The sequence below is a fragment of the Numida meleagris genome, chromosome 6, assembly GCF_002078875.1.
Source record: "Numida meleagris isolate 19003 breed g44 Domestic line chromosome 6, NumMel1.0, whole genome shotgun sequence".
NCBI lineage: Eukaryota > Metazoa > Chordata > Aves > Galliformes > Numididae > Numida > Numida meleagris.
This window is the reverse complement of record NC_034414.1, coordinates 54,637,823-54,653,116: the sequence shown is the minus strand read 5'-3', so window position 1 is coordinate 54,653,116 and position 15,294 is coordinate 54,637,823. Positions and strand designations below refer to the sequence as shown.

Here is a 15,294-nt window from a genome sequence, read left to right as displayed (position 1 = left end):
TGGGAAAGGATGGTTTTGTCTCCTGAGAAGAGGTATCATGAAATGGCTTGAGTACTGTCAGGACATGTCCACAAATGTTGGATTGAAGGAAAACAATCAGCAATTTGCAAAACTACGTAGTCCTAGTTTAGCCGAATGAAATCTAGTTAGTAGCTGCCAGAGAAGCTGAACAGCGGTTTGGGAAGGATAACATAGCACCAGAGACAACCAGAGCTGAAGGCATTATCTCATAGTGCATTTACAAAATCAACCTTGATTATGACACTCAAAAAAAAAAAAAAGTGTTACCTGTAGAACCACACAAGTTCCAAACGATTTCTTCAGTAATCTTTCTGGATTAATTCTTTTCTTCTTGAGAAAGTCAAAGGACAGCAAGGCAGAGACTAATTTCTGCATATATGCACGGAAGACACGGTGAACTCTGCTAGGTCTCATTTTTGGACTAATGCACAAAGGTCAAGAGGAAAGTCTGAATGCGCTTTGTCAGCTTCAGAAAAATATTCAAATAGCACAGTGGGCTGCGGACTGTTCCGAAGTCACACCATGCACAGAAAGTATGTAAATATTTTCCTTCAGGAAAGACAAAGAGGAAAGGTCAGCAGTGTGCTAAGAAACTGAAACAAATGTACAACTGGAGGCAGAACAAGGAAGCACCATGGTATCAGCGTGCTCTATTTACAGAGAGATCCGTGGCTCTGACTTCCATATGAATGTGCATAGAAGAGAGTGTAATCACCAGGAGAGAACCGAACAAAAGCAGGAAGCAGCGCTTTGCTGAAGTATTTTGAAAACAGGCACCTTGAAGGACAGAAGAAGAAAAATAGAGCAGACTAAAAGCCACAGGGAGACACACTGTGGAGGATGAATTTTCTTGGGCTCTTTGAAAATAACAGCTGCTCCATGACATGCATTCTTCAGTACATCATGGAAATGTGAATCCCCCAAATAGAAGACACATGAAGAAGAGCAGCCTTTGAATTAAACCCATGGAACAGTAGTTCAGTTGGCTGAAAGGACCGGAAAAGCTACTGGCTGAAGAGGGAGTTGGTGAGATAAGGAGATGTCTGGTGACACAATGAGGATGAAATTCCAGCAAATTGGACACACGTGCCATAAGCGATTTGAGCTCAGGCAAGCATTTGCAACCTGCTGATCAATCCTAGTTCAGCTCCTGGCACCAAAGTGAACCAAATACTATGGGACTCAATATGCTCTGATCAGCTGTTCTCAGATCTTTCCAAAAGGAAAATAAAAGACAAAAAGATGTGAAGTAGGAAAAAAAAAAAAAAGGAAACAGAATACCTAATTTTTGATTGTAATTTTTTAAATTACCGTGTATTTTCAAATCAGACAAAGGCTAATTCGCTGAGCAGTGTGCAAAAAACACAACTCATCCACATTTAAAGGAAAACTCATTTATTTCCACATTTAAATTTACTCAGCTGATATTCAGGGGAAAAAAAGAGAGAGCGTACTGTAAGATTTCACTGCTAAGAAAGCAACATTTAAGCTTGCCAGTCAATGGACACATTAGGAAGTAGTAGCTTTTCCAATTAATACAACATTTAAGCAATGTAAAGGAATTTTTGTGCTTCCTATTCAAATGCAAAGTTCAGACAGTACTGAAAAATTTTGCCTGTACGCTTATTAGCATCCAAAAGGCACATGTGCTTATAAATCTGTATGAAGAAATAATTACAGACAAGATTAATGTTTAGCTTCAGTATACACAGATATAAATCAACCCATGTAAAGGCACAGTAATAAAACACTTCAAGTTTCCAAGATTACAGACAATTACTGAAATTGCCACAAACTCCCTAAATATACTTAATAGCTAATATTCATTCAAATAAAGGTAATTCAGGCAATTGGAAAACTGCATAAGATGATCAAATCTTTCATTCTTTCTACTGCACTCTTCTTATTTAGAGCAATTATTTGCACAAGAAAATAGCTGTATTCAGCTGAGAACACTAGACCAAGGGCAAGACCTCGAGTTATGGGTAAATGATTGCAAGAATGTAAGAAATAAAACACATTGAAAGAAGTCTCTGGGTTTGTTCAGCCCAGAGCAGAGGAGGCCAAGGGAATGCCTCATGGTGGCCTACAGCTCCTTATAGGGAGTGGAGGGTCAAGTTGGATAACAGGAAAAGTTTCTTCCCCAGAGAGTGGTGGGCATGGCACAGGCTGCCCAGTGCAGTGGGCACAGCTCCAATCTGCAGGAGCTCAGGAGAGTCTGGACAACGCTTTCAGACATGGAGTTTGGATTTTGGGTGGTCCTGTGTGGAGCCAGACTTGGCAATCCTTATAGGTTCCTTCTTACTCAGAATATTCTATGTTAAATCATTAGAAAGAACCTGTTCACTCACCTGTGGATGAACCACAAACTGGAATTACTGGCAGTACATGGTTGGGCATGTTGCTCTTAACATTGAGTTTGGTCCCTGGCAACTGCTTATATAACTAGTCAGTTCAGTAGTTTTTGAGAGCAAGTTTTCATTAGTAAATCATTATCACTCAAGTCACCTTTGGAAGGAAATGCAAACATTCTGGTGAGTGTATCTGTATTCACAGATCAGGTCTGACAAAGATGCTGCTGTCTGCTAAGAACATACAGAATTATAGAATCACCAAGGTTGGAAAAGACCTACAAGATCATCCAGCCCAACCGTCCACCTATCACCAATAGTTCTCACTAAGCCATCTCCCTCAACACAACATCTAAATGTTCCTTGAACAAATATGAGAACAAGGGATGAAATTACAGTAATTTCTAAAATAGCTGAATTACAGTTAATAAATTTCATGTCCAGGGAATGCCATGAAACATTCTTTCCCATGTACTTTCTACGTGAAAAATAGTTACGGTATTTGTGCTATGTAGTGCTATCCAGAAACTGCAAACAGCAGGCAAATAGAGGAGAAAAAAGCTAAATTCTGAACTTCAAAATTCATATCACCCCACAGAGAAATCTGGTTTTCTTTCTATAAACTTAAGGAATAATACCAGAACTGAAAGGCCCTATCTATCCATTACCTTCTAGTATGAACCCTCAGCATTCTCATTTCATCAGGGAGGTGGCAAAAAGGAGTTCTGTCTTTGGAAGCATTAAGTCTATTCTAACAGGAACAACAGGGATACTGAAGACTTCTTACCAAAGAATGTTTATTTCAGCCTCAGGAAGCAAAAAAAGAAAAAGCACCAGCATATTTGCACACAGGGTGGCTATAACAAAGTGATGAAGCAACTCCCCTCTTCTTTCTTTACCTTGGGCAAACAGCTCGGTCCATTTCAGGCTCCCTAGGTGAACACCAGAAAGCTCTAAGAGCAGATCTCTTTTATCCTGATCTATTTTATTCAAGTTTTCAGGGCAGAATCTACTTTTAATATATTTGTAGTAATTCTGTTTTCCTTGTTCCTGATGACAGTGCTTTCTTTGCAATTAGTTTTCTACTATCACTCCTAATGCCAAAATTTAGCAGTAGTTTTCTTGATTAGAACAGTAGGCAATACAGGCTTCCTACAGAGAAATTTACAGATACAGTGTCTAAGACCCTGTGCTTCTGGCAGTATGATAAATATTCTGTTAGAAAATCCATTATCACCTTAATACAAAGCGCCTCCAAGCTAGGCTCCGCTGAAATACCTGTGGATTGTCAGGTTGACTTCTCTACATTTACAAATGCAATGACATTCAAGAGTTTTCAAGCCAGGGAACTCCAAAGGAATACTTTCTCCTACTTTCTCCTTTCCATTTTTAAAAAAACGTATACTATCCAGGTACATTTACGCACAGAAACATACACAAATATACACACACATTTTCCTCAAGGTGGCTATTGATATAACGCAAAATCACGAGTTAAAGATTTGAAGCAAACAGCGTAGAGTTTATGATGAGCTTTCATAAACCAGCAAAGTGGTAATTGAGGCTCTTTTGTCACTTCTGCAGGACAACAAGTCTTCCCAAGCAAATACGCACTGACAAACCATTCTATCCTACCTAAGGTTTTAGCAGAAGTGAACCAATGCATTCACTAAGTGACCTGGGAAAAGCACAGAGACTGGGGAAAAGCCTTCATTAAAAAGAAAATGTACACTTTTATGGCTCTCTATGGCATAAAAGTGGGAATAAAGCATTGCTCTAAGAAGAAAAAAAGTGAAATATAATCACTCTGATCTGCAGGAAATGTCATTTATGTTTCATGCAAGAAATACACTTTTTAAATCTCTCTGGTTTAAACATCAGTCAAATACTGGGACCACCATTTCCCCACACATCAGCTTTATATGCAGATGTCTCTTAACTCATCAGGGAATTCAGACAATTCAACTTCAATTGTCTGGAATGCATTTTTACATTTCTTTCCTTCGAATTAACTTCTTAAGGTTCTCAAATGAAATCTCAAGATTCTCAAGTTTCAATGCTACTGAAACTAATTAAAAAATAATTATTTTAAAAATATAACTCCTGTTACTTATTATATTTAATGTATCAGATATAATAGACATATCTAATATTATATCAGTATATAAATGAGTTTTGAAGTGTCATTAATGTTGTATAAACATTCATTACATTACTTGTAGTAGTGCCTATGAGATCCAATCACAAATCAGGGCTTCCTTGACAATTAGGATGAAAGGATTCATTTGAAGAAAGTACTGTGGAGGACCACCTTATATACCACCTTATATCACAGTAGAATCAATTTTTTCAGAAGCCCTCCAAAGCTGAAGCTTGATAGAAAACACTCTCAGAGAGACACAATACAATTCTCAGTCATAAAGTTGAATAAGAGACAGCAACACTATTCAGAAAATGAAGTTTCAAAAAGCATCTCTTTTGCAGGAAGGTTTTTCTTTCTGGAGACCAGTCAGAAAAAGTAGCTAAGAACATTAATGAAAAACACCAATAAAGGTGAGATGCATTGTCAGTGCAGAAGAAAATAAGAACTTAGTGCAGGAAGAACTAGCTGCTTTGAGTAACAGACATTATATGTACCTAAGGAGTACAAAAGCAATACAAGGAACAATTGAAATTGTGGCTCTAAGCTGGGAGTTATCAGCTAGAATTGAACAAGGAGTCTACAATCATAACAGCTCTTCTAATGATTACAAACCGTGAGTATGATACAACCATGGAAAAGGCAAACAGCATCCTGGGTTGCATGCAGAGAATTCCTCCTGCAGATGTAGACAAGTTTTAATGCTACTACAGTGAGGAGAGTTCACAGGAATACCTTCTACAATTCTGGTCATCGAAGTGCAAAATGCATTAGTCCATCCTGGAGCTTATCATGGGACAAGCTACCCTAACTTCCAAAATCTGTCAGTAGATTCTTTTACAAGGAGATTGCTTGGTTTATTTAGCCTAATAAAACAAAAGCTGTGAGGGGATATGACTGTAGTCCATAAATACAACCAGAGCGTTAACAATAAAGAAAAGAGCCTCTAAGCTGCAAGACAACGTTGCCACAAGAAAAAATGGGCATTAAACATCCTGCAATAAATGCTGGATGGAATTCAGAAGAATGTTCCTAATGAAAGAAATAATATTCTGCCAGCAGCCTCCAGATCAAAGCAGTGGGAGGGCAAAAACACAGACTAGCTTTGAAATAGAAATAGGTATCTGCATTAAATGAGATGCAATGATATGCATGCCTGCAAATCACTGAGGACCAGGAGCAATGACCTTGTCCCTTCCATTCTAGTGTTCGTAAGTCATGTTTTCCTAGCCTATTTCTATCATGAACACTGGGAAAACTGTGAGAACAATAAACCTTGACTATAAAAGTACATTAGATATTGAATCATCTTTTAAGGGATTTTCTTCTTAAAAGTAACCTTTAAAACTCTAAATGTACTCCTACAGTGAAGAAACAGCAGTAAGTAGAGGGGAGTAAAACAAAAGGGTGGATAGTGCAGTGATAAACAGGGATAGTTCACTGCTTCTTTTGATGAAAGAATGGGAAGTCATCATCTGAAAGAAGTCTGTGAGAAGCAACAACAAGAAAAAAGTACCTCCTAACACTCTATAAGCAGAAAAAGCCCCACAGAAAGTGCCTGGAAAATGGATGACTTGTCCTTAATGAGACATGCAGTCAAGCTGCAGAATTTCTTGCTATGGGGAGTTGTAGATACTAAGAATTTACAGGATTGAAAATGGGGACACTGGACAAGTCGCCGTTTGATTAACCCGCTGAGACCTAATAAAAGCAAGAAACCTCTTCTAGATCACTAAGTCCCACACTGATAATATTTGGAAGCTGAGTTTTCAGTAGTAGCTTCAGATAGATGTTAGTCTCACTCCTACTTCTACCTCTTCATTCTTTGTCACCATTGGAGGCTAGACACTGGGCTAATTTACTACTGCTCAGATGCAGCGCTGCTGCTCCTGCATTGCATTCAGCCACAGAGCATAGTAGGCTTATTTACCACCACATTGGAAAAGATTTCAGTTTGACTTGAGGCTCAAGCAGAAGTATTCTTAGTTCCCATTCTGCAGAATATGGCATGCAAATAAGCTTCCTTTATAGAGCTCAGCAGAAGAAATATGGTTTCCCTGCATTTAATCTACTCCCTGCTCCTTCCCACAAGTTTTCTTCTGAAAATTGAAGTCTCTTCCTGCTTTAAGAATCGGTGCATTCCTACCTATCAAACTTGCTTAAACCTTGCTCTAATTGCCTCATTGTGCTTTTTTGGAATTCCGGGGATCAGTTAGGGGGGAAGCTGTACAGAATTGACTGAAGGCAACAAACCCCAAGCAAGCAACACCGACACACAGAACTCACCGCATTTCATCATTCCCACTTCATAGCATTTCCGTAGCCGGCATGCCTGGCAGCTTTTGCGCCTGTTTTTGTCTATTGTGCATTGATTGGTGGCTGGGCAGATGTAATCATTATGTCCTGCAGCAGAGTAAAGGAGAAAAATTTAACATCTCCAACAATCTCTCTTTGCTATTTCCCAAATCAGGGATTTTAAGCATCTCTCCTATTTCTTATCAAAGCTCCGTTAATTTAAACAATGCAAAATCACATATTTGTCCTGTACTGAAAACATCAATCTATGGCCTAGAAACGTAACCAGAAAGCATAGACCAGCTTTTACTGTTGGCCACTAGATAACCAAGCATCTTCTAATACCAACACATTCTTGAAAATGGGGCATACTCTTGTAGAAATTTACTTCCAGTCTAAAACATCTTACTGTATACTGGGTTTCTACAGATAGCAGAGAGCAGAATTTTTCCTCAGCACATTTGAAAATAGCAGTGTACACAGCCTCAGTCTGCAAAGATTTAAGTAACCTACAACTCTATTTACTGAACACTCTCTCCAGCTTGGTGAGTCCCAGGAATGAAGAAGCCTTTGGAGAACTGACCCTGATAGAAGTTTTTGTTACTGCTGTTCTTTTGAAATTAAAAGCCTGAGAAAGAAGGCAAACATAAATTAACGCATACTGTACAAGACAATCACAAAGCACAAGGTATAACTTTTATATATATTATCAACAACTTTTTGTTTGATTTGCATCAGCTGTCTTCCCTTCTCTCCCACCTCACCCCACTTCTCAGAATTTCTTTACACCGTTGTATTTCATTAACCAATAATCTGGTTCAAATGTTTATTCCTATAAACTAGACCTGACTATGAAGTTGATCTAAATACTATCAAATTACCTGCTGCCAAACACTGTAAATCTCTCTTGCAGTCATCACCAAAGAACACAAAAATATTCGATCATTTACATTCCTTAATTTCTTTTCTCTCAGGTTGTTATTTTTTTTCAAATATTAAGAATAGATCAGACAAAGATATAGCAGTCTACAAGGTTGGTTGTTTGCTTTTGTGTTTTGCCTTGATTCATGAGCAAGTCCAAGAGTTCATGTCCCCAAGAGCAATTATTTAACTGAACCATTGTGACCATTTCCTTGCAAAATTAAAATAATTTTAACCTTGAATTTTTGAACCAACAGAGTTTTAAAAAAAAAAGAGATCAGGTTACAGTTTGTCCCATTTCCTTCTGGTAGATATGACTGAAAAACAAATTACTGTTTATCACTCTTCACACAACACAGGGGGAAAGGAGGAAGAAGCTCTCTGTTGCTCTATAACTCAAGCACAAAGGAGCAGAAAGTGTTTTAAAACTCCCATGTCCTTGGGATCGTTTAGTTTGCAGGCAGATGTTCAGAGATATGGGACTGATATACAACTAACTTGGACAAGCAGAGGAGACCACACACATTTGCCCAGTCATAGTGGTTAATTTTAATTCTGGGCCTCCTATAGCCCAGAAGTTAAATGCTTGGCTCCAGGAGACCCAGAACTTTTTATTTTTACAAGCAGCATCCTTCATAACAACAGTTGCAACTGAACGCTTGATAGCGTTTTATGCCAAGAACTTACTTTCACTTATTTGAATCACAAACAAACGTAACCTGACAGGGTACATTAAGGTGTACAAAAGGCCACAGTAGGCAACTTGTTCATGGCCACAGCACATGTGATCAGCACAGAGCAGGCAAATAATTTTCCTGACAGAAACCACTTTGAGACCAAATTCGGTCTCCATTTGTGATAAACTGGAGACAACGTTCTCTTCAATTATTTTAAAAAGTCAAAAGAACTTTCACCAATTTGTAGAAATTGTTATTCACCTGTGCAGAACTTGCACAATAAATTGGAAAGGCAAACTAGTTTTGAATTAAGTTTGATTCTGATGGTGACACCAACTCTGCCACACTGAGCCAAAAGAAAATACACCTCCAGATTGCTGAAGGCCTCATGCAGCAGAGGAAGAGAACATTACAGACCAAAGAATAGCAGAAGTTTCTGAATACTAACTATGTATGTCAACACAATGTCAATCTGATTAAGTTCCCACCAGGAGGCCCCAAGACATGATAACCAGAGCCAAGGGTAAGAAGCAGATGTGATGCTAAGCTGCAATACAGTGCTTAAGTCACTGCCCATAGGCTGTGACTACAACCTCAGAGAACTACATTTATGTCATCCTGCAGTCACTCGGCAAATTTGAACTAAATACCAAACATTTGAGAATTTAAACACTGAAGTAGAAACCTCCAATACAGAAATCTAGAAGTGCCTCAGTGTAGACTTTGAGGGAGAAGTGAAAAATAATAATCAGGTTTGTACCTGCTACTTGCTACACAGTTTTATATCTTACACACTATGTAGATATTATATGCTATGACTCGATAGTTCCAGACAATATACTCTTGTTAGGAATAGCTCGTCCAAAAACTTTGCATGTGAGACATACCTACTCTGTGTCTGCTATAACAAATTCACCATTACTGTGTCTACTTCGCAATGCAAACTGCAATCAGATCCATAGGTGTGCAGTGCCATCCCACCGAGGCCTTTGCTCCAAGGCTTTCCCGTGACATGTACTCCACCTCCTCTCTAAAGCAATGAGTTGCTTGCTTTGTAATGTTTCCAGATGTTGATAACAGAAGAACCAAAAGACAAAGCAGTCAAATGATACATTGCTCTACTTACACAGACAGCACTGCACACCAGGATTTTAGATCAATCCACTACCAGACCAGTTGCCGCAGTCTCTGATCATACGGAACAACTTATTTGAGCAAAATCATCAAAAGCTGATTTTCCTACCTTGAATACTTCTTTTAAAGAACGCTTTACAGCCTTCACATGACCAGACTCCATAGTGATATCCTGAAGCATAGTCACTGCAGACTGCACAGAAGTGGGCGTCCCTTTTTGAGCCGGGATTACTTGCAATTGGGCTTGTACAGTCATTGCCATTAGTTTTCCTTTTTAATGTCTCTCTGATAGAGAAGAAAACCATGTCATAAAAGAGGAAAAAATGAATCTAGCCCTGTTATAGCCATGTAAATCTAGCAAAGGATTTCATTATTTTTCACTTGAGATGTGAATGAGCAGCTCAAATGTTAGACAAAGCTTTCTGTTCAAGGTGACCACCAATGCTCATCACCCTAACAATGGAAATGATGAATAAAAGGAGGTAAGAATACAAGGGTAATGGAGAAACATCATTAATAAAATCCTTTCATACATTAGAAAAATACATGTTGCTCTGTGTAAATTAATAAGATGCGGTTCTGAAGCGCAGCAAGTAGTTGCAATTTATTGGAACTATTCTTAGGAACTCAAAATTAGAACAGGATAAAAACATGAAAGAACAACCAGTTTTTGACACCAAGATCCTGTAAACAAACAGCACGAGGAAAGGAACTTGGATCATCAGTAAAGTAGGCATAGGAAGCACATCCATTGTATACTTCTCTGGACATCATTTTCTTGGTAGTTGTAGTGTATCTTACCTTCATGTCAATACAGTATTGAGCTAGAGGGAAAATACTGTCACATGCAAACTCTCAGCATCAGTTTGACAAGAGGAAAGCTGTGCAGTGAACTTAAAGGTATATATTTAAGCACAGAGGCTTCTCATGCAGAGTTCTCCTCATGCTGCCTTCCAGCAGTATTAAAGAGAAGAAACATCAACTGGAATGAGACAGCAGGTTGCACAGTTTGCGCAACTTCTGAAGAACAAGGGTACATTTCCAGAGCAGAAATCTGGTCATCATCAAAAGCAAATTTATATAGAGCTGTAGAAATATGTTGAAACTGCTGTCATAGAGACTATAACCAACATATCGAAAGTAGACTTTGTGCTGTCTTCATGACAGGAGGTAAGGACAAAAATACCTACATGCCAATGAAAAACCTTCAAGGCTGCAAGTATTTGAGAAGAGTGTTCTCCAGTTTTCTAATAAAAGATTAGGAAAGGGAAAAAAAGGCGTTTCTCTGAGCAAATTTCAGAACAGAAAAGTTATGGTATTTATCATAGAATTAAGCTACAGCAAGATTTTTTTTTTTTTTTTAAAGTTCATTTATCCAGCTGTTACAGGGAATAAAGGTATTTAGATGTTTAATGAGCCTGGTCTCTGGTGACACGCACACAGTTAATGTATTTCTGAATCACTGACATATTCCCCCTTCTGCTACCCTGGGAAGACAAACGTGGGGAAACTGTCCCTTAGAATAGAGGGACTGTATCACACACACATCCCTAATATGCTGCTAAAAAGCAAGGAGGAAAATACATTGCTGCTCTTTTCTCTTTCCCTGTATTTGGGAGAAAAGTAGTCTGGCATTTCACATCAGTAGCAGAGGCAGCTTTACTTAAGAATCAAGATCCAGCTGTTAGAAGAGAATCCAGTCAGAGAGCATCTCAGTGGCTGACTGATAAGCTGTAGCAACCTATGTTTATTGCCCTTGTAAAGCACAAAGCTGTTCCAGATGAGAATAAAGAAACAGTACAGACTGCAACATCACACCAAGGAGTGCTGCTTTTTACCTTCCAGTCATCACAAGTGTTTCTCTCTCTGCTTAAAAGTTTAGCTGCAGCCACCCCACACACATGCAAGCTACGTGACTTCCACCTACTGCAGTGAACAGCTTGCAGGAAGAGCAACAATCTGGAATGCATCCCTCCCGCAGGCTCAACGGGCATCAAATCTGCTCATCAGCAATAGATGTGGCAGCACAGCAGGAGGTTCAGAACCAATTATTTTGTTACTGGCGTCTTTATGGACAACAGAGCTAGGAAATAGAGGAGTTTTAACTTATGACGTATGTGCTCATTTCCCCAAGGACATAGCAATCAGGAGGCTTACCCATACAAACAGCCTCACACGTGGTCAGAGGCCACTTCCCGTTGTACACAGGGCTGATGTACTCAAGCACACTCAAAAGATGAGTGAGCTGCCAGGTCCTCCAGAAAAACTGGTAGGTGGCTGTGTGCCCACAGAGCTCCTGCACCAAAGGATGCAGGAAAAATGGGGATGTACTCTGGTTGCAGTCGAGGAGCCACATGGATGGAGATTTATTGCTTTACATATCCAGATGGTCTTCTCTATTTTTGATCGTAGTGCCTATATAGAGATAGTATTTTTCCATAAAGAGAATCAAGATTATTTTTTTTTTGGAAGGTCACAACTCAATGAATTTCTAATGACCATCATCTGCCCCGCCCCAGGAGGTGTTCAGGTCAGGTTGGATGGGGCCCTGAGCAACCTGATCTGGTGTCTGACGTAGTGGTTGGAAACCCTGCCCATGGCAGGGGGACGGAACTATGTGATCTTTGAGGTCCCTTCCAACCCACGCCATTCTATGATCAGTAGTGACAAGATGATTACCCTGAAGGAGAAGGAATCAGCAAGACTATTCAGGTTATTCATTATCTATCATGTCTCTTAATTCCTTCTAGCTTTCATAGAATATTCTGAGTTGGAAGTGTTTGATGCAGACGTCACATGTGGAAAACTTGAGCGTGAATTCAACTTTTTATTAAAAATGAAAAAACGTGGCAAAGATTTGACCTGGCAGTTTGCAAGATTTGTTCATGGCAGTTATTACGCACCATGTTCTTTTTTTTTTTTTTTAACCAAAGCTATTTTTCTTTAAAGAGAAAAAATAAAAATAAAACGGAGAAAACAAACAAGCAAAAAAAAAGATGAAGCCAAAAATTAACACTCCAGATTTTATCACTTCTTAATAGGCTTCCCTCCCACAGGCCACTGGCTCATTCACTCCCTGGAGATGATTCAATCCAATATGAACCCAAACTGTACAATGACAAAGGCTGTATCTGAGGGTCCATCGCTTCCTGTGCTCACACTCTTGCCCTTTTTAGAGCACTGTAAGTTCAAGAAGAGTCTTATAGTTACTGACTTCTGCTCCAATTGATTTGAATCTCTTCCTTTCTCCCCCTGAACACGTGCAAAATGCTGTGCAGAAGTCAGCTGAAGAGTCATTTTCAACCTTTACCTTCTTCAGTTTCTAGGGACTCTCCACCACAATTTCTGGAAGTGCTGATACCACATAACTGAATATTTCTATCTCCAAAGCACAGGTTCTGTCACACTCCAAACATTGATTGATATACTGAAAATTATGCCACAGGTATCCGAAGGTTAAAGGACATTTTTGCTTAATCAGCTGCATCACAAAAGTGAAATGTCAGCCCACCACCTCAAAGGGACCTCGAGATAATTCTGAGTACCCTACAGAATGGACAACATTAAAAAAAAAAAGAAAAAAAAAACAGCATAGGACGAAAACACAATTAATTATGGCTTCAGAGCAGAGTTTGGGCAATGTATGAATACAATATTCATGCACAGCGGACAAGAAACTGACTTATTTGTACGTAATTCAAGCAAGCACTGCTGGCCTGCACGTACCATACATGTACGATCAGAAGCAGAAGGAAAATAATGGAAGAGAGGAAGTTAAAGGGAGGAAATCAAGTTCCAGAAACATCTCTGGCAACCTTCTTAATGTTTTCTACTACTTGTAAAAAAACATATACCTGTCCATTTTAAAAATAAATCTTTTGTTTCTTTAATTAAAAACAATTTAGGAGATGAAGGCAGAAATCAATTTCAGATGCCGTGGCAGATTACTCTTAAGTATCGTATATAATTACATTATCACGTTTCTTTTCATGTCATTTTAATGTAAATGGAGTGTTTGGAAACACTGATCCTGGACCAACAAAATCTGTGAGACTGTTCTTGTTATCATCAGTACTTGCAGGACATATAATACAGATACACATAGCAAAGTCTGGAGTTTGTACCACCAAATTATTACCATTTGAGCAAAAAAAAATATACATATATATTATCAGTTCTATAAGGGCTCTAAAAAATTCATGTTTATTTTTCCTTGTAATACTGCTCATTTTTGTTGAACTGCAGTGGATTAACACTGCTAAATCAAAATGTTATGCAGCGAAGTGTTAAATAAATTTCTTTTTTTTCAGATAAAGAATTTATTTGCAAGGAAGGGGAATGCGCAGAATTCGGGTTTCTTATTTTAAGCTGACCTAGAAGAAGTTCCAAATTACACAACAACCAGCTGTAGCGAAGCAGCCCTCATTAGTACAGCAAATGTTAACAGAAGTTTACACCCAGGGAAAATAAACCCCTCTCACACTGAGACTCTTGCTGTATTCCTAAAGATAAAAATGAACTGTATAATAGCCCTAACTATGCACGGAGGTTTTCTTACTCATCATTCAGATGTCTCCCTTTTCTTCAACTACCATGTTGTTTAAAATTATTTACACTTTGCAGCGTTAGTCTCTCCCTTCCCCCAGAGCTATTCCTGTAAGTTTCAATCCCAAGAATTCTTCCTTCAAGGTATAATCTACGAAGATGTAGTGTCACAGTCATTGTTCCCATGGCAATAAATAAGATGTTCACGACATTAAAGATCTCACCAAAAGATGAGAGAAAGACATTTTTATCTCAGGCCATATAGCCACAATAGGGAACTGCAATTCCTCATTTATCTGTTTGCGTGTTGAATTAGGCATCATTTTTTACAACTTCTTTAGCCAAAGGAGGCGTTACAAAGCATCATACTAGGACAAATGAACCACTGCAAAGGTCCAGCTAGCAAATAATACAGCGCTTGCTTGCTCCTGAGAGATAAAAAGCATCCACAAATCTAGACATCCAATTACATTGATTTCTTAGCTTTAAATACAGTACTCATCAGCTACAGGCACAATAGTCCATAGGAACCCAAACTAACAACAGAAGACTTAGTTACTCAAACACCAGCGGTACAGGTTTGCTTTTGAATAGACAGAAGGGAAGCCACACTGCAGAGCATCAGAAGGGCTACCTTCTGGGGTTATCCCACTCGTGTTGATCCTCTATCTGGACAGCCTAGAACACCGACCTGGACCTGTTTTCCCACTTTCCCAGACCTGTTTTGAAACATTAACCAAAGTGGAAAGACTTTTGATGTTAGCCCCATTCATCTGCCCAAGGAATCCTTCTGTATGCCAGTACTATTTAAAAGAGCCTGTCCCAACTCGCACACCTAACGCCTGAAGCAGATGTGCACTCCAGAACTGCCTGTTACTCTGCTAACTCCAAAGGCAGACTACTCAGGTGGCCAGTCTGAAGATTTTTGCAGTCCAGAAGCCTGAAGTAGGCTTAAATCTTATACCTTAGTGCTGTGCAGACAATATAAAGCCCATCCATTGCAGAAGGAACGTGGGTAGTATCAAAAATAAAAATTACTAAAAATTGAACTACAGCTGTTGCCAAAACATGCTATTTTTCATATTGTCAGTGACTGAAGTTAAATAAGGAGCCCTATGAACAAGCACACACTGGGTAAAACAGGAATAGCCCCTGCAAAACCCTCCACCTTTATCCATAAACAGCTGTGTGAACATGAATGGGATTATTT

At 39.0% G+C, this 15,294-nt stretch overlaps 1 protein-coding gene across 3 annotated transcripts in view; it reads right to left on the bottom strand.

Annotated features, from left to right (window-relative positions):
* The window catches only part of ESR2 (estrogen receptor 2), a 46,475-nt gene that overhangs the window by 15,229 nt on the left and 15,952 nt on the right, over window positions 1-15,294 (bottom strand). For all 3 annotated transcript variants that reach the window (XR_002440916.1, XM_021403877.1, XM_021403876.1), the window contains exons 3-4: window positions 9,649-9,824; window positions 6,799-6,915 (exon numbers count right to left, since the gene is read on the bottom strand). Coding sequence is in view for 2 of the 3 variants with exons in the window: in XM_021403877.1 (XP_021259552.1) it covers window positions 6,799-6,915; window positions 9,649-9,824 (293 nt within the window). In the remaining variant the exon portion in view is untranslated. The remainder of the gene's footprint in view (window positions 1-6,798; window positions 6,916-9,648; window positions 9,825-15,294) is intronic.